The sequence below is a fragment of the Photinus pyralis genome, unplaced genomic scaffold (genome assembly GCF_008802855.1).
Source record: "Photinus pyralis isolate 1611_PpyrPB1 unplaced genomic scaffold, Ppyr1.3 Ppyr1.4_LG5, whole genome shotgun sequence".
Classification (NCBI taxonomy): domain Eukaryota; kingdom Metazoa; phylum Arthropoda; class Insecta; order Coleoptera; family Lampyridae; genus Photinus; species Photinus pyralis.
Window position 1 is genome coordinate 48,717,649 of NW_022170596.1, and position 16,945 is coordinate 48,734,593.

Here is a 16,945-nt window from a genome sequence, read left to right on the forward strand (position 1 = left end):
GGTAGCAGGTAGGTAACAATTCATTTGTCTTTTGTGTCGCTGGTATCGAAACCTAATTTTTTTCTGTCCCTCTAATTTTTGTACCACCTTCGTAGTGTTATGGGGCATTTTCCACTCATATTTTATTAAAGTGATAGATAAAACGAGTCATTGTTTGCTAATTAACAATATCAATTTTTTAAAGTACAGATTACGTAACCGCTTCATACGCCACTGGATTTTCCGATAAAATTTCGGCTTATTTCCTGTGAACAGTAGATTAGGCCGGTAGTACTTCTAATGACGACGGAAAATTTTCAATTTGAAAAAACAAACGCGGTTGTATACCCACCCAGGTAATTGTAAAGTGGCCTGACCTTCGTCTGTTATTTTTTTGCACAACAATGAGAGAATATAATACATTATTTGTTTGCGCCAAAAATCAAGCCCGCTAACCCAAATTCCGTATAAGTTCGGGAATTACCTTCTCATTTATAGTGCGTTATTTTCGTGCGGCCAAGACAAACTTCTATTCTTATGTTCGTTCAGAGATTCTCGTAATGATACTACACGGTTACAAACCGTGTGACTAACGTGATAAATAAACTACGATATTACATTTTACGACTAGGTGAGGAGTTGATATTGAGATTTATAGTTTTACTCTTTTATATAAAGCCGTTTAGGTATTTGCAATCAATATCGCGGAAGGCGCTTTCGATTGTGTCGCGTGTGTTTTTCGCGTTGGTTCAGGTAGGTGTTGCCACTTTTTGATTAATGTTTTATAACCCTTTTGACCTTCGGTGCGCACCAAATTATTTATTTGTAAATTAGGATTAGACAAATTTGTGTAGGTAATACGGAAATATTTATAAGTATTACACTTGACCTACGTTCATTCAGAAATATAAATGTAATTTAATGGCTCATTATATCTATGTCACTGCTCATATCATGTAATTAGATATGCTATAAATTACATGCCGGATGTTAATCTAGCGCCCTTTACAATTTGGCCGCCTACCGGAATGTTGGTATTTACTAACCTAACCCCTTGCTGCCTTCCCGCACAGGTAGCATGTAAATGAACAAAAATAGCGATAGGTACGATAATTACACAATAATGCAATGCAATAGGTCCCGGGAATATCATTAAAGTATATTATTAACACAGTAGTGTTGCAATTATAGCGAATAGCAAATCATTGATTGGGCAATAAAATAAATCTCATTCATCCATTTTCACAAGAAAACTACTAAAACGATTCACTTTTTAAAATCATAGTACAGATTTAGAAACAACCGAAACGTTGAGTGTACATATTTACAATCGAGGCCCAAAGTAATGGCACTCGGGGTAATAATACCAGCCCTTCCACTTGTTTCTAAATTAATGGTTTTCCTCATTTATAAATAAAACTGAAAAGTCAACGAAGGTATATTGGTTACATTGTGCTACATAGCGGGAAATTACTTTTGACCTTGATTGTACCTATAGTATGGAAAATACCAGAAATCTGGAAAAAATTGTGGTATAAGATACATAGGCATTTTTAAATGGCAATTCTACTTTCTTGCCGCCCTTTTGGATAGGGAGGCTTTTCATGAATAGTGGGTCCTTATTACACTACCTACTACTACATAATTATGTACCTATATGGTACAACAAACATATTTATTTAACTTGGTAAACCATTGAAACAAAGACGTCATTTGTTTCTCACCTGTAAGGATGGGATTCAATATAAGCTAATTAGATGTTTTTGATGGTAATTTAATATAATCGTTGAGAGGACGGTATATAATTGTGTATTTCAAGCGTATGGGTATTTCCAATGGAAATAGGTATTTTTTCTCAACTGTGTTATATACATTTTTTAGTCACCGAGTCTGATTTCCATCTTCTCATCTCGCTACAGGTATCACTATTGAGATCTTTCTTAGTAAGATTGATTTAAAAAAATCGCTGGTAAAATTGGTAAGAAACTCGCCAAATAGGCGTATATATTTCACCAATGTCCTCTCCATCTTTTAAAGCGGCTTAATCTCATAAACCCATGGTATCCCCTAAGGCATCTAAAGATATATTAACCCTGGGCTAAAATCTATATGGAACTCCTTTTTATAAGTTACAAAGTGAAAATTTGCATTTATGAGAACATGCAAAATATCTATATTATTTTGATTCCACAGCAGGGTCAGCGTGACGGTTTGTCCCTTTGCCGTAACCCACTACGAAATTAAATATGGCGTTCACTTTAAGAAAAGTTGCCATCACTGGCGTCACCGGAACGTTAGCTGCTTCGATAGCCGCCTACTACATGTTAAAAGAAGAGGGCGACAGTAGAGTAAGTACGCCCTGCAAAAATATGCTTTTAATGCGAATCTTGCATTTCAGTGGGCAATAGTAAAGGCACAGGAAAGTGTGCCACGAAAGGTTAAACGCACCCTCCCGACAAGGGATGACCAAATCAGATCCCTGCAGACGGATAGTTTTGATATTGTAATTGTCGGTGGTGGCGCGACCGGTGCCGGATGCGCATTAGACGCGGTGACAAGGGGATTGAAGACGGCCCTAATTGAAGCTGACGATTTCGCTAGCGGAACTTCCAGTCGAAGCACCAAGCTCATTCACGGTGGCGTTCGTTACTTGCAGAAGGCAATCATGCAATTCGATATTGAACAGTACAGAATGGTAAAGGAGGCGTTGCACGAAAGAGCCAATATGCTAAATTCCGCACCTCACCTGGCGCATCCCTTGCCGATCATGTTACCAGTGTATCAGTGAGTATGTTTGGGGGTACGTTTAGATAAATCTTTGGTTTTGAACAGGCTTAGATACGCTTTAAACTAATAATCGAAAACGCTCCCTTACAGGTGGTGGCAAGTTCCGTACTACTGGTTTGGTATTAAAATGTACGATTTAGTTGCTGGATCAAAAACAGTCAAAAGTTCATATTTACTGTCAAAAAAAAGTGCGCTTGAGCTATTTCCGATGTTGCGTGGCGATAAACTTGTAGGTGCAATTGTCTACTACGATGGTAGGTTATCCATCTTCTACCATTGCCCGATAAATGGCTTGCTCTAGGACAACAAGATGACGCGAGAATGAACCTGGCAATCGCACTCACTGCAACAAGGCATGGCGCAACAGTAGCTAACCACGTGACCGTCACAGGTCTCAGCAAGAGTGCCAATGAAACCGGAAAGCAAGTACTATCGAGAGTTCACGTTAGAGACGAACTAACTGGAAAGCAATGGTCAATCCCAACGAAATGTGTTATCAACGCAACCGGGCCATTCACGGACTCCATTCGCAAAATGGACGATCCGACGGTGAAGGAAATTTGTAGTCCTAGTAGCGGAGTTCACATCGTTCTTCCAGGTACCCACCGTGTGTTTGCTCGGCCAATTACTTACAGTCTTTCAGGATACTACAGTCCAGAGCAGATGGGTTTGCTTGATCCGTCAACCAGCGATGGACGCGTGATTTTCTTTTTGCCTTGGCAAAGGCAGACAATAGCCGGGACCACAGATTTGCCTTGTAAAGTAACGCACAATCCGAAGCCGACCGAAGACGAAATTACCTTCATCCTTTCGGAGGTGAAGAATTATTTAAATCCCGATGTTGAAGGTGAGTTTAGCAGCATGGGGCGAACCAAACTCTAGTGTTGCCTTTACAGTGCGTCGTGGTGATGTCATGTCTGCGTGGAGCGGTATTCGCCCACTAGTATCCGACCCAAATAAGGGTGACACACAATCTTTAGCTAGGAATCACATAGTGCATGTAAGTGAGTCGAACTTGGTTACAATAGCCGGAGGGAAATGGACAACTTATAGATCTATGGCCGAAGAAACAATAGATGCGGCAGTTAAAGGTTTTGGTATTCTTCTTCCAAGCAAGTTATCAGAGGTGTATTTCAGCTTGTAATTTACAACCAACAAGCAAGTCGCAAACGGATGGACTGCTCATTGAAGGCGCTCACGGTTGGACACCTACAATGTATATTCGATTAGTGCAAGATTTTGGACTGGATTGTGAGGTAGCCCAACACTTGGCAAAGTCCTATGGAGACCGCGCATTCGCCGTAGCAAAATTAGCAGCACTGACAGGTACCAGGCCCAGAGGTGTGAGGCCTTACTAAAACCACAATTTAAGGGAAACGTTGGCCCATTATCGGTATTAAACTCCATCCCGAGTTTCCTTACATTGACGCCGAAATTCGTTACGGTGTAAGAGAGTACGCGATGTCCGCGATTGATATGATCGCCCGCCGATTGCGATTAGCATTCCTAAATGTGCAAGCCGCCGAAGAAGCGCTTCCTTACATTATTAAAATAATGGGGGAGGAATTAAATTGGTCAGAGGGTAAGTAGAATGTCGCAGAGGGTTGTAACTTTGAGAAAATGTTCTAGACGAAAAGGCGAAACAGTTGAAAAGCGCAACGGAATTTTTACAGAACGAAATGGGTCAAACGGTCAATCGAGCCAGTCGAGATAAAATTCCCATAAATCTCACAAAGGATGAAATTCAATTGTATATCCGTCGGTTTCAACTCATTGATAAGGATCGCAAAGGATATGTTTCTATCAATGATATACGCAGAGGGCTGAAAGTAATTAAATATCTATTTCTTGCTATGTTTACCAGAGCTGGATTGCACACCGAAATATTTGGCGGCCCACTCCAACTCTGATATGTACTGCTTTGATGATCCTCGTTACAGCACTAGTGTGTTTCAAAATCGTTCATCGTCCTTTTGTAGATGGCAGTTTTGTCCTGCTTGTATAATTTAAATAGCAACTCGAGTGTTTTCCATTATTTTTGCTTATAGAATTTTCATGTATTGAGTAATGGTCGAGTTATCTCCATCTAATTATCTGTTATTTGTATTGGGTTGGTTATGGGATAAAAAATTGTATTAGCATCGCGCTACTGTGTTTTGTAATACCTATGTGTCGATCTTTAGTTTCTATCAAAAAAATAATTACTTTGGTTCTGTGTCTACAGTTGCTCGGTTTGAAATTCGAAGACAGTGACATTGATGAATTAAAAAGAGATGTTGATGCATTCCATAATGGCCTATTAGAATTAGCAGATTACTTACAGGTGAGCAATGTAACAGTCTTTAATATCATTATTATTACAGGAAGAGGGAGAAAAAGATGTATCTAAAGAGGAACTTCACGAAATTCTTAGAGAAATAGATACAAACATGAACGGTCAAGTTGAACTTGATGAATATTTACAGGTTTGATACAATTTTTAATGCTGTTATTGCATGGGTTGTTTTATTGAAAATATTTTTCTTTAGTATTTGAGATATTAGTGTAATAATAGTACGCATTTCTTTGTGCAGATGATGTCTGCTATTAAATCAGGCCATGTCGCATACTCGCGCTTTGCGAGAATGGCAGAAATGGAAGAGGAAAAGCATGAAAGAGAAATGTTGAAGAAGAAGATATCGGTTGAGCGCAGTGGAGGTGGCTTGTAAATTGATGAAACTTGTTATATATTTACAAAAATTACTTAAACCAATGTAAATTATTTATTTTTCAGTAGTACATACCTATATTAGTATTAAATTATTTAAACCTTTTCGTAGTGTTGTTAGTAGGATAGGACGCTCTAATTCGTATGCCAGGTCTAGATCGATTCTGCAGTGCAGCTTACAGCACATCTACAATAAATCCACGCAAAGCTATAAATAGCGTGAGCATGCGTTTTGTGTTCTGCCTCAGCGGGTTAACCCATAAAACCCAAAATCATTTTAAGTTATTGTGCGAATCGCAAAACGTTCAGACTTTTCGATGTTATTAAGTATGTAACTGCTTACAATACTCATTACGGTTAGTCATTGAACAATGAATAAGTAAGGATTACTTAAGAAATGACTCCATTAAATTACTGATCAATTAGGGCTGACTGCCCTAAATTAGTAGTGCAACTTCAAAAATTTGTTTTAAAGGTCAATAGAAAAAAACACCCTTTAATGGCACTAGAACACTTTATTCAGCCTTTAAATTAAAGTTGTGCAAGTAAGTATCATTAATGATAATCATAACAATTTAATTCTAGGTAATACATGATTGTCGACAAACACCAAGTGAAACCACAAAATATTTTATATGCATGAAAAAGTGCAATAACAAAATGTTTTTGTATGACCTAAGTCATCGACACATGATGAAATATTTAAGAGTATAAACGAAAATACGGCAAAAATATTTCACATGGTTTAAATTGTTTTCGATGAAAAGTTGTAAAGAACATTTTCGTTAATTACATTTAACAAGCGAAATATTTTGGGGCTCTTAACGTACAAAAAATAATAAATAAATAATAATAACTATACCTTAAACCTAGACTTAAAAACTAAATGGCCAACACAAATAGACGCACACGTAATTTACAACCAAAGTTTAAAAATAAGAAGAAAATTGACAAAGACACAACCAATGCCAAATAAGATTACCCACACCCCTCGATTTCCGTTCAGCTTCAAATTTTCGATTAGGTCTTTTTTTTCTAGTTGGTATTTGTGACGAGAGCCTATAAACAATTACATTACCCTCGGAGCATGTTAAAGATTTATTAAGACTTACTCTTTAAGTGGTTGTCGAGTTGTTTTTGACTGTTAGCGTTAACTTGGCAAAGATCACAATTAAATATTTTACCTGCACGTTCGACACGTACTTTATGTTTTCTACCTTCATAATGTCGTAATAAAACTTTGTGGCTTGTGGTATTAATTTTACAAATATCGCATGTGTATGTCTGCAAAAAAAAAACTTGAAAATGATAAGAAAAAGCACATGTGCCTTGACTTACCCATTCTTTTGTTTTTTCCTCAATTTCTGCTGTTACATAGTTATTGTTAATAGTGGGGATTGCTTCTCCCAGATTTGCAATACACATTTCTAATTCGGTCGACATTTTAGCCCAATTTTATTTTAATACAAGTGTCAAAGATGTACACATTTTACACGACATTAAAATAATGCGACGCGCGATTACGATTACAAAAAAATTTGCCCGGCAAAAACCTTAGGGATTTTTGGATTTCCATGGTTCTGATTTAGTTATACATAGGTGTAACATAAGATCGTTAAAAAGGGGACGGCGGTACGGTATCCTTAAATTCAAAACCGAATACAGCTTTTCATTCGGAATTGAACATTGGAATTTTTCGAAATCAAAATACTTACAGATGCCGGCACGCAAGAAGGCTACAGCGGGCTATGCGCACATGTTTAATTTAGAGTCTGTAGTCAACTGGCTCCGCGGCGCACTAGTAGAATGAATAGGGATGCGTGATCTTTCGCCTTCTTACGCGCCGGTTACAATACCTTTGTATCTTGGTCATATTGCTTTTGCTAATGTTGAGGAAAACCAAAATATGCATTACAGCAATTTTATCCACTTTTTCCTGCACTCACAAGTAGGGGGTTAGAACCCATATCCATATGTACTATAGCCAAATTAAGAGTATCCAGTTACTCTTTGCTATGGACAAAAATTGAGGTTCTGTAAATGATTTTTTTATAGACGTACGACAAATGCAATGAGCTATTCTTCCTCCAGAAATTGCTAGAAACAGAATGGGACATCACAGGGACTCGCAGGATGATACATTTATCAATTTATGAATAAATTTTTGTAAAATACCATTAAAATTGACCATATTGGGGGAGGGGGGGTCCCTTGAACGAGAACCACTCTCATACCAACTGTATATACCTGCACGTTAGTAAAGAAGGGGGGGTATTGCATTGGGGTAAAAAATAACCCAACACTTTTTTGACGGAAATACAAGTTTTGAAGCACCAGGCGGATTCCGAATCAAACAAAATCTTGATCATGTAGGTCTGTACTCTCATTTCCGACTACACGGCTGAACGGAATGGATCCAAATTTGGTAGGCACACATTTTTAAGACATAAAAGGAAGAGCTGAAAGGTTTTGGGCATGATCGCGCACGTGCGTCAAACACTTATTTCTGGTTAAACAGATTGGTACCAAATTTGGACAAAATCGCGCATGCGGTATCTATGCTGGCCATAGCAAATTTTATATAGTGCCTCGGACTGATTGGCTGATGCATGTGGTAACATATTGGCAAGTCACAATTCTCTAAATACCCAGAAATAAAACCCTACAACTTAAAGCATTCAATATCTTCAAAGTTAACACACCAATTTTTGGTAAAATTTAAAAAAAAACATCATTACCCAATACACAGAGTATGTAAATAACGATAACACCAAAAATCTTCTAAAATTTTATTTTGTCAATAGTAACTCCACTTGTTTTTGTTAACAATTATTAAATTCCTAGTCCTTATCACCTCAATATAAGCGAGAAGTAATACAACTAATTACAGAAATCTTGGGAGTTGGTGAAGACGAGGATGTTTAATTACAGTTTAAGCTTTTGGTTTCACAAAAGTTATTAGTTTTTAAAGTAACAATTTCAATATAAAAACATATAATACTTTCTTTATTTAAAATTATATGGGACTAAATACACATATGTAAAGCTTATATGTTTATAATGTAGCAGTTCTCCTATACCAAAATCGGGCACGAAAATCATCCGAGCAGGTTAAAAAGGCTGCCTGAGTAGGGGAATGTGCGATAAGTCTGACAGCTCCATTGTGACCTAAAGATAACAACGTTTTTCTAGAGGCATTTCTAGAATTCCAAGCGCATAGGGAAGTAGTTGCCTCATCGGGGAATAAAACATAATCTTCGGTATGGTTGAAGACAGCTTGTGCTTCATATTCTTGTTTACCAGTCGTTCCCGCACCGGTATATGCGATTAAACAGCGGCTTGTTGTTAGCTCCCACAGTTTACAAATTGAATTTTTCCCAGAAGAGAGTAGATACTTTCCATTTTTGGTGAAAGCGACCGAGCACACCTCCAAACCGTCGTGTGCCTTGGCGAACGTGTTAATGCAGCGATTAGACACTCCGTCCCACAATTTTATACTTCCATCTTTACTACAGGTAGCAAAAACTTTGGCATCATTCGACCACTTCATGCAGGTTACGCTGCTAGTGTGCTGATTTGACGGAATGCTACACACGAAGCATTGAGAGGTGTTTATATCATACAAGCGTATTACCGGATGTTGTGTGCCTACAAGTAGGTGCTCACCCGCCGGATGCAAAGCAAAGCAACGAACTGGTTCCGCTTCCTGTCACAATAAAATAAATAAATTTATCAACAAAAGCATAGCATGTACGTGCACATTCAAACTCGCATAAAAAAAGCTTGCTTATCGTTATGCTTATTGTTTGCACCACTAATTTGGTGCATACCAATGTAATTATTAAAAATAATTGGTCCAAGTACAGTTCCTTGTGGAACCCCTCATAATGGACATCTCTGCTTTACTTAAAACTTGAAGAGGCCTAACAATCTGCCTTTTGTGTCCAAGACATAACTTCAGAAAATTATATGATGCAATAATAAAATTCAAGGATTTCACATTTACTCAACCAGATGCATACTATGCCATCAAAAGTTGCTTTCAAATCACCTTTGGAATTTTTGTTTACATGGGGAATCATACTTAACTTGAACTTCCAAAGGTGACTACAGCAACTCATTTTTGATCGTCCGTTACTTACCGTAATTGTTTTAAAAGCTTTCTTGACACTAGCTTTAGATATATCAAATAACTTAATGGTAAGATCTTTAGAGCCTGAAAGTAAAATCAGTTCACGCGGGTGGAATTCTAAGCAAGTAACTTCCTCCATATGATCATATAAGGTGCGAATTACAGGATGCCCTTGCTGTTCCCCACGTGAGGGATCCATTTCATCTGGTGCCGATTTCGCCAGCATGCGGTCGACATCTAAAATCTACCCAACCTGTTACACACCTGTATGCTTTAAAAAAAGTGGAGTACCTTAATACTAGCATCAACACTCCCAGTTGCAATCAGCTGACCGTCTCCAGAAAAGCAACCAGCGCGACAGTTGCCCTTGTGCGAAGTCACGTAGGCAGTTTCATATAAGGCAGGCTCAGGGGCGGGCAAATTGGATTCAGTTTCAAATTCAAGATCCAAGCCAGGCCCGACGTTATTATTACCGATACCCACATTAGTAGGGCGATCTTTACGATCCGGCTCATTCTCTAAACCGGCCATCATGATACGCAACAGGCGATCACTAGGCGCACAGGGTGGGTCGGCGGACACTGCACTGCTTAAAGTGGTCGCGATGGACTGATGACCATCGTAAAACAACTGACTAAAAGAAGATGAAAAGTAAATCGTAACTTAAGATGCATTTAGATTTTTCACCTTATCATAAGTCGATACAAACATTCTCTAGACTTAATGAGATTCTTTGTGGTAATATCTTCTTCATTCATATTGTCGCACTTCATTTACAAAGACTCAAAAGCGAAAGCGTAAACCGGTGAACAAGAATTAATTCTAACCAAAATAAACAGGGATACCTTTGGAATAAATGGGAATGACAGATTCAGTTGTCTTATTACACCTAATGATTTACTATAGGAACTAAAATTTCGCAGTGATACAAAAACCTTAAAAGGATTTACAGTGTAGGTACACCACAATTTATTTACATTTATGGAGTTTTCCATTCTGAATTTCTAGAGAAATAATTTGAAACGTAAAACCCATTTTTACTAGTACCATTAGCTAATAAAAATGAACGAGAGAACAAAATAAAAAATCGCGTTTAATTACTATAACTAACATCGACTACGAATCGCGAATGTAAAAATATGGTGCATCTCTGAGTCGAGATTTTTCGAAGTGACCCAGCAATCCAGTTACCGTTATCAATAAATATCGCAATTTTCATTTGGGGTGGGACGGACGCGGGATATGGTTTGAGTGGACCTTTATACCACTTCACTAAGCCGTTTACAGGCCTCTTCTGCGTTTTCATTGAGTCCCTTATGTTCCCTTCACATCTGCTTTCCGCTTCCTTCACTTCTTCGACACTTTATATACTAACTTTATATTTCGTCACACTCATTCCTCTTTCACTACCCCTTAAAGCGCAATTTCATTCAAAAATTGAAACGTGGCAACCTCGCGTATTTAAAATGTCATGTTGTCAACTCTAAACAAAGTTGTCAAAAATTGTTAAATAATGGACTGACAAATACAAAAATTTCTACGTTTGCCTCGTCAACTCTAGCCCAAATTTTATTTATATTCGAAAAGCTTGTGATAATGTTTTTTTTAGTAAGTCCGCAATTGCCATATCTTATTTGCCCTAACCTCAAATAACTTTTTCAGAGAACTAATTTATTAATTCTATGCGTTTTGGCATGTATTGGCCATTCGTCACAGTTTTACGTGCCTGGAATGGCCCCAGTTGAATTCAAGAAGGGGGACTACATAGACGTAAAAGCGGTTAAAATGACGAGCATTCATACGCAATTACCCTACGAATACTACTCGCTACCATTCTGCATACCAAAAAATGGTTCAATACGGTACAAATCTGAGAACTTAGGGGAGGTTTTACGAGGGGACCGTATTGTGAACACTCCATACGATGTAAAAATGGCTGAAGATATTCAGTGCTCGTTGTTGTGCCACGAGCCACAAAAGCCTATGCATTGGAGTCCTCAAGAATCTCAAACTGTCGCTGATCGTATACAGCATGAATACTTTGTTCATTTGTACGTAAGATTGTAACATTCGTAATGTACGATGTGTCTTTTAGACTCGTCGATAATCTACCAGCAGCAACAAGTGTTATTAATCCTGAGACTAACGAAAAACAATTTGAGCACGGATACAGATTAGGTAGCGAAATTAATGGAAAAACTTACATAAATAATCATCTGAAATTAATGTTACTCTATCACAATCCGTCACCGTAAGTATTCTAGACATCCGTAGTTGCAGTAATCATTTCTTGCTTTAGAGATGTCTATCGAGTGGTCGGTTTCCATGTGGAAGCAAAGTCGATACATTTGGACGAGCTGAAGTTCAACAATAAGTTGTGTAGTTTTCCTGCTAAACCACGACCACAACCTGTTGATCCCAAATTGGGCACCTCTTTACTATTTACGTACGAAGTAAAGTGGGAGCATTCGCAGATAAGTTGGGCTTCTCGTTGGGATACTTACTTGGCAATGAATGATGTGCAAATTCATTGGTTTTCAATTATTAATTCCCTCGTAGTTATTTTCTTTTTATCAGGTGGGTATGTGAAATGATTAGTTGGGATAAGGTCAGAGAGATCTCACAAAATATAACACCCCGGAATGTTTGTGATGCAGCATTAGAAAAATCAACATTTCAGCTTCATATTTATGAACATGTAGGGTTGTAGCTCTATACGGCTCTCAGTAATGTTGACCCCCACTTGATCCAAAAACCATGTTATTACCGTTTTCTTCCGAAGAAACTATTCCTGTCTTGTAACAAAATTGATAAGGTAGATAAGTACTAAGGTTTCATAAATAGTTGATTTTTGTAACCTTCAATATTTCCTAAAGTAAGAAGTAGAAAGTACAAACTCAAGTAAGTAAAGCAGTCTGAGTGACCGAAACACAGAAGGAAATTGGAGATTTTTTTCAAAAGATTTAAATTGACAGTAAAGAAATAATTAGTGTATTTTATTGTATGTTCAGCATTGCTCTGTGTATTTAGACAGCGTGATTATTACAAGAGCTAGAAAAAAACGCCCTGTATTTTTGAAAATTTGGATAGATCTTTTTTTTCCGATTTCAAAAATGTACATGTTGACATTTGCTGTTGTATAATTATTTTAGAACACATGAAATAACACACTAGTAATAGCCATAGATCCCTCTTGAACACGGTGTTTAAAACGATTAAGTGTGTGAAATTGTACAGTTACCTCTTTTAGGAATTTTGACAATGATTTTGATAAGAAGTTTACGGAGAGACATCGCGAGGTATAATGCAGATGAGGGTATGGACGAAGCAATTGAGGAGACTGGCTGGAAACTGGTACACGGCGATGTATTCAGACCGCCACGAAACACTCGTCTATTTGCAGCTGTTATTGGATCAGGAATCCAAATCTTTCTTATGGCACTGATTACAATATGTAACTAGCATACTGCGCTTACTGGTAAAATACAATGTGATTTTTAGTTTTCGCAATGTTGGGGATGTTGTCTCCCGCCTCACGAGGTGCACTAATGACTGCCGCAATTTTCTTGTACGTTTTTATGGGTCTCATAGCCGGCTATTTCTCCGCACGTCTGTATAAAACAATGAAAGGACGCGAGTGGAAGAGAGCTGCTTTTTTAACGGCAGTTTTATATCCGGCGATAATAGCAGTGACATGCTTCTTTCTCAATTTCTTCATTTGGGGAAAATCGAGCAGCGGAGCAGTTCCCTTTTCTACTATGATATCATTGCTTTTGCTATGGTTTTGTATATCATTACCCCTTGTGCACTTGGGTTATTATTTTGGATATCGAAAGCAACCTTTCCAACACCCGGTGAGAACGAATCAAATACCTAGGCAGGTTCCGGATCAGCACTGGTATATGAATCCCTTCCTCTGGTAAGTTTTGTTTCCAATTGATATGTAAATTAATGCCAATTTTTCCTTAGCACTTTAATGGCGGGTATTTTACCATTTGGGGCGGTGTTTATAGAATTGTTTTTCATATTCACTGCAATTTGGGAGAACCAGTTTTACTACCTTTTTGGTTTTCTCTTCTTAGTGTTTATCATCTTGGTGATTTCGTGTTCACAGATAGCCATTGTGATGGTCTACTTTCAGCTGTGTGGAGAAGTAAGCGCCTACACTTTTTTTTTTGTTCTCAAAACTCATTCGAATGTTTCAGGATTACCATTGGTGGTGGCGAAGTTTTATTACATCAGGCGGTTCTGCGCTATACATTTTAGCATATTCACTGTTTTATTTTGTAACTAAATTAGAAATAACGGAATTTATACCGACATTACTGTATATTGGGTACACTGGACTTATGGTGATAACGTTTTGGTTACTAACCGGAACAATAGGTTTTTTCGCCGCCTACGCTTTCATTCGAAAAATTTATGGGGCTGTTAAAATTGATTAAGTGGTGTATCGTTTGATTGTGCAAGAATGCTTTACTTTGTTGGAACACTTAGTGTAGGAATAAGTAATTTTTAAGTAGGTTTAGTCTACCATTTATCAATCACCCAGTTAAATAAATATTTTTACAACTATAAAAAGTAAGACAATTTGGCCAGCCTAATGTTATCTAATATGTGTAGTCTAAATTTGTTTCTTAATCTATTCCAGTATTACTTTAACATCACTTGTATACTATTCACTGTAGATTTAAGCATTCCGAAGCATTACAAAGGAATAACATATTTATGTTTCATGTCTTGTTAAGAAATCGTTTTTAACTTTGTAAATATATTAGATTTATGTATCAAGATGAAATAATTATTTCCTCAATGAAGCGACGTACATAGGTGATAAAAACACCATCTTATTTTAAGAACACAGCGTGTCTATTTTAATTGTTAAATTTGTGATTATAGAATTTAAGTAAGATTATCCGTAAATACACAAAATTATTAGTTTTTCTTCAAATTTAGAGTATGTATGGTAAAGGTCACAAAATGCTTGTATCTTATCGGTTTGTCATCAGAAGGTGACTGGAAGAGTTGGGAGGTATTTGAATATGATTGTATCAATTGAGAGTCATCAGTTTTTAATAATAATTCGGGCACCATTGAGTATAATGTTCATAATCTCTAGCTTATTGTGTAGTGCATTATTTAAGGCCAAACAAGCTTTCCAAAAAAGAAATTAAAAAGCCCTAATCGAATTAACTTAACGAACATGGAGATAGATAATGCAGGTTTTAATAACATAGCAACTATTTTTTATAAAATCTGCTCTACCGAAAGCTGGTGTTTCGGCTCGTATTGATTTACAAAGTAAGTCACCCTGTACATTATGTATGCATTCAATCACGGTTGAGTAGACCTAACCTCAAAAAAATTATTTTTTTGTGATTATTCCTAAATATGACTAAAAAGGAAAAAGAAGAAGAGTCTTCGTTTGATATAACTAAAAAAGGTAAAATTAATTTGGAATTTCTCTTTTATCCATTTCTTGTAGATCCCGAAGCTATCTATCGTCTGTATAGCATCTTATCGTTCATAATTGTACTGGTAGGAGTGGGCTTACCAGTATGGTGGATGACAACTCGAGTATACCGAGCATCACTACCCCTAAGAGAAATATACGAGTTCGAGTTAAAGAACAGAACAAATCAAGTGTACGGTTTACCTTTAAGCGTGGAATATGATGTTTTAATTACAATTGTGAATCCAACTCCTCAATTCTTACATGTGGATTTAGATGGTGAACTTATAGATTTAAATCTACAGCCAATGCTAAATTTATTAGATGGTGTAATCGATTTTTCTGTTAAAACACAATGGTTATATCTAACAGAGCTGGGGGTGGCACCCAAAAAAGTTGATGATTTTTACATTCTTACACAAGAGCAGTTGCCTCACGTTATAACCCCCTTGGAAAAGAAGTTGTGGTCGCATATGTCACAAAAGCCTTGTATAAATCTTGTACTGTACATAACTCCATGTAAGACCCCTCTTTATATACTAGACGAAAACAACACGAAACTTCCCACAAACTCTTTTTTAAGCCCACGCTGGGGTGGTGTAACTATTTTAAACCCCAGTCCAGAAGCGTGCCAGTCTGGAATATTTGAACCACAACTTTCGTGGATTATCAATATTTTCACCAAGTATTTACAACATTTACTTAAACTAGACAGCAACTCGAAGTCTGATATAGACAAATTTGCACTTGCAAAATCTATGGACATGCTGAATTCGACACGGCGCACCTTAAAGAGTTTGGCCCAACTGCTCTCCGAGATTAACAGCATTGTAATCAGCGATGACGTTGCCGAAAGGATCAGTTTGGCTGTATCAAAAGCAAACGAGGCAGAGGAATATTTAGATGGTGGCAAGTTGCAGCTAGGCTTGGATGCTGCAAAAATTGCATTTCTGAACTCTGAAGCAGCATTTAGTGATCCCTCACTGTTGGCTTTACTATATTTTCCGGATGATCAGAAGTATAATTATATGTATAAGTATGATACCGTTTTAATTTTTTTTTTGTAGGTATGCTGTTTACATTCCCTTGTTTTTACCCATCGTAATTCCAGTGGTATGGTCATTGATGTCGGTGAAGAGTTGGTATTCCCCTCCTGTCAAGCTAAAAGCAGAGTGATGTGACACCAAGAACTGATTGAACGTTATTTTAAATGTGATATTATGTAACATTATGTGTATAGTGTGGATATCATTTTTTTAACATTGTGATAATTCCTATGTCTGAAATAGTACTCTTCAAATTTGGATTCTTTGTTTAATTATTGTTTTCGACTAAGCAAAAAATATGTTTAGGGAAAAAAGAAGTTTATTAAGTAATTCTCAAAATTTAGTCATCACTTTATGACAGTGACCCTTTCGATTGAATGTATTATTTAGTTTAATAATTTTTTTAAAATAAAGTTTAGAAATTGTAGAATCGCTTCAAATGTGAGAGTTGGTAATTAAGGCTTCACCCTATGGATATATACAGAAATGTAATGCTAGTCCGAAGGTCTTGGGTGAACACTATGAAAAATTCACCAGTTCAGGGTCGATACACATGCCCAGTCTAAAAAGTAGCATTTACGGTTAATGAATTTATCTGACGATACTAGAATCAGACTCTCGTGCAGGGCCTTCAATATTCGCAAGACCATTTTGAAATCTGCCCGGGTGAGACCCTGGAGCAAGCCCAGAATTTGTAATCGGCCTGGGTGAGTAAGTATCGACCGCAGGTTGACTTGGGGCGGTGAATCGATGATTCTTCAGTTGATATATACAGGGTGGCCATTTGAAAACGAAACAGAGCCTATTTTGGGGACATCAAAACATCTACAAAAAAATACTCG

General features: G+C 37.3%; 5 protein-coding genes across 7 annotated transcripts; 3 read left to right on the forward strand and 2 right to left on the reverse strand.

Annotated features, from left to right (window-relative positions):
• Positions 1–420: 420 nt before the first annotated feature.
• LOC116170923 (glycerol-3-phosphate dehydrogenase, mitochondrial-like) lies at positions 421–5,560 on the forward strand. Of its 3 annotated transcripts, none has more exons than XM_031487478.1 (13): positions 421–610; positions 658–732; positions 2,173–2,327; positions 2,378–2,763; positions 2,857–3,020; positions 3,068–3,364; positions 3,410–3,613; positions 3,663–3,857; positions 3,904–4,092; positions 4,139–4,348; positions 4,396–4,595; positions 5,130–5,231; positions 5,340–5,560. In XM_031487478.1, exons 3-13 carry the CDS (start codon positions 2,226–2,228, stop codon positions 5,472–5,474), a joined length of 2,184 nt encoding a protein of 727 aa, XP_031343338.1. In that variant the 5' UTR covers positions 421–610; positions 658–732; positions 2,173–2,225; the 3' UTR covers positions 5,475–5,560. The 3 variants fall into 3 exon arrangements, with proteins under 3 accessions (XP_031343338.1, XP_031343339.1, XP_031343340.1); XM_031487479.1 differs by having other exon boundaries at positions 666–732; XM_031487480.1 differs by lacking the exon at positions 658–732.
• A 430-nt stretch (positions 5,561–5,990) lies between these two features.
• LOC116170924 (zinc finger protein 385D-like) lies at positions 5,991–7,009 on the reverse strand. Its single transcript, XM_031487481.1, has 3 exons — positions 6,812–7,009; positions 6,586–6,757; positions 5,991–6,532 (listed from the first exon to the last, which is right to left on the reverse strand). The coding sequence occupies exons 1-3, from the start codon at positions 6,914–6,916 to the stop codon at positions 6,390–6,392; spliced, it is 420 nt and encodes a 139-aa protein (XP_031343341.1). The 5' UTR covers positions 6,917–7,009; the 3' UTR covers positions 5,991–6,389.
• Positions 7,010–8,248: 1,239 nt separating this feature from the next.
• On the reverse strand, positions 8,249–10,466 carry LOC116172147 (cleavage stimulation factor subunit 1). Its single transcript, XM_031489293.1, has 4 exons — positions 10,293–10,466; positions 9,897–10,239; positions 9,616–9,849; positions 8,249–9,179 (listed from the first exon to the last, which is right to left on the reverse strand). The coding sequence occupies exons 1-4, from the start codon at positions 10,376–10,378 to the stop codon at positions 8,529–8,531; spliced, it is 1,314 nt and encodes a 437-aa protein (XP_031345153.1). The 5' UTR covers positions 10,379–10,466; the 3' UTR covers positions 8,249–8,528.
• A 598-nt stretch (positions 10,467–11,064) lies between these two features.
• Positions 11,065–14,506, forward strand: LOC116170915 (transmembrane 9 superfamily member 4). The gene is made up of 8 exons (XM_031487468.1): positions 11,065–11,213; positions 11,268–11,656; positions 11,701–11,856; positions 11,905–12,182; positions 12,856–13,059; positions 13,107–13,524; positions 13,575–13,758; positions 13,811–14,506. Exons 1-8 carry the CDS (start codon positions 11,202–11,204, stop codon positions 14,048–14,050), a joined length of 1,881 nt encoding a protein of 626 aa, XP_031343328.1. The 5' UTR covers positions 11,065–11,201; the 3' UTR covers positions 14,051–14,506.
• Positions 14,507–14,838: 332 nt separating this feature from the next.
• LOC116170916 (GPI transamidase component PIG-S) lies at positions 14,839–16,363 on the forward strand. The gene is made up of 3 exons (XM_031487469.1): positions 14,839–15,048; positions 15,091–16,075; positions 16,125–16,363. Exons 1-3 carry the CDS (start codon positions 14,997–14,999, stop codon positions 16,231–16,233), a joined length of 1,146 nt encoding a protein of 381 aa, XP_031343329.1. The 5' UTR covers positions 14,839–14,996; the 3' UTR covers positions 16,234–16,363.
• Positions 16,364–16,945: the final 582 nt, after the last annotated feature.

What these genes read in the sequence shown, in the direction of transcription:
- LOC116170923 (XM_031487478.1), top strand. Translation starts at nt 2,226, where the DNA reads ATGGCGTTCACTTTAAGAAAAGTTGCCATCACTGGCGTCACCGGAACG. An exon ending in TGCAATTGTCTACTACGATG is followed by an intron (nt 3,021 to 3,067) that starts GTAGGTTATCCA and finishes GGCTTGCTCTAG; the next exon opens with GACAACAAGATGACGCGAGA. An exon ending in ATATACGCAGAGGGCTGAAA is followed by an intron (nt 4,596 to 5,129) that starts GTAATTAAATAT and finishes TTATTATTACAG; the next exon opens with GAAGAGGGAGAAAAAGATGT.
- LOC116170924 (XM_031487481.1), bottom strand. Translation starts at nt 6,916, where the DNA reads ATGTCGACCGAATTAGAAATGTGTATTGCAAATCTGGGAGAAGCAATC. An exon ending in AGGAAAAAACAAAAGAATGG is followed by an intron (nt 6,758 to 6,811) that starts GTAAGTCAAGGC and finishes TTTTTTTTGCAG; the next exon opens with ACATACACATGCGATATTTG. An exon ending in ACTCGACAACCACTTAAAGA is followed by an intron (nt 6,533 to 6,585) that starts GTAAGTCTTAAT and finishes AATTGTTTATAG; the next exon opens with GCTCTCGTCACAAATACCAA.
- LOC116172147 (XM_031489293.1), bottom strand. Translation starts at nt 10,378, where the DNA reads ATGAAGTGCGACAATATGAATGAAGAAGATATTACCACAAAGAATCTC. An exon ending in TTGTATCGACTTATGATAAG is followed by an intron (nt 10,240 to 10,292) that starts GTGAAAAATCTA and finishes ATCTTCTTTTAG; the next exon opens with TCAGTTGTTTTACGATGGTC. An exon ending in GTGTTGATGCTAGTATTAAG is followed by an intron (nt 9,850 to 9,896) that starts GTACTCCACTTT and finishes CAGGTTGGGTAG; the next exon opens with ATTTTAGATGTCGACCGCAT.
- LOC116170915 (XM_031487468.1), top strand. An exon ending in CATGAATACTTTGTTCATTT is followed by an intron (nt 11,657 to 11,700) that starts GTACGTAAGATT and finishes TGTGTCTTTTAG; the next exon opens with ACTCGTCGATAATCTACCAG. An exon ending in ACTTTCAGCTGTGTGGAGAA is followed by an intron (nt 13,759 to 13,810) that starts GTAAGCGCCTAC and finishes CGAATGTTTCAG; the next exon opens with GATTACCATTGGTGGTGGCG.
- LOC116170916 (XM_031487469.1), top strand. Translation starts at nt 14,997, where the DNA reads ATGACTAAAAAGGAAAAAGAAGAAGAGTCTTCGTTTGATATAACTAAA. An exon ending in GTTTGATATAACTAAAAAAG is followed by an intron (nt 15,049 to 15,090) that starts GTAAAATTAATT and finishes CATTTCTTGTAG; the next exon opens with ATCCCGAAGCTATCTATCGT. An exon ending in TATTTTCCGGATGATCAGAA is followed by an intron (nt 16,076 to 16,124) that starts GTATAATTATAT and finishes TTTTTTTTGTAG; the next exon opens with GTATGCTGTTTACATTCCCT.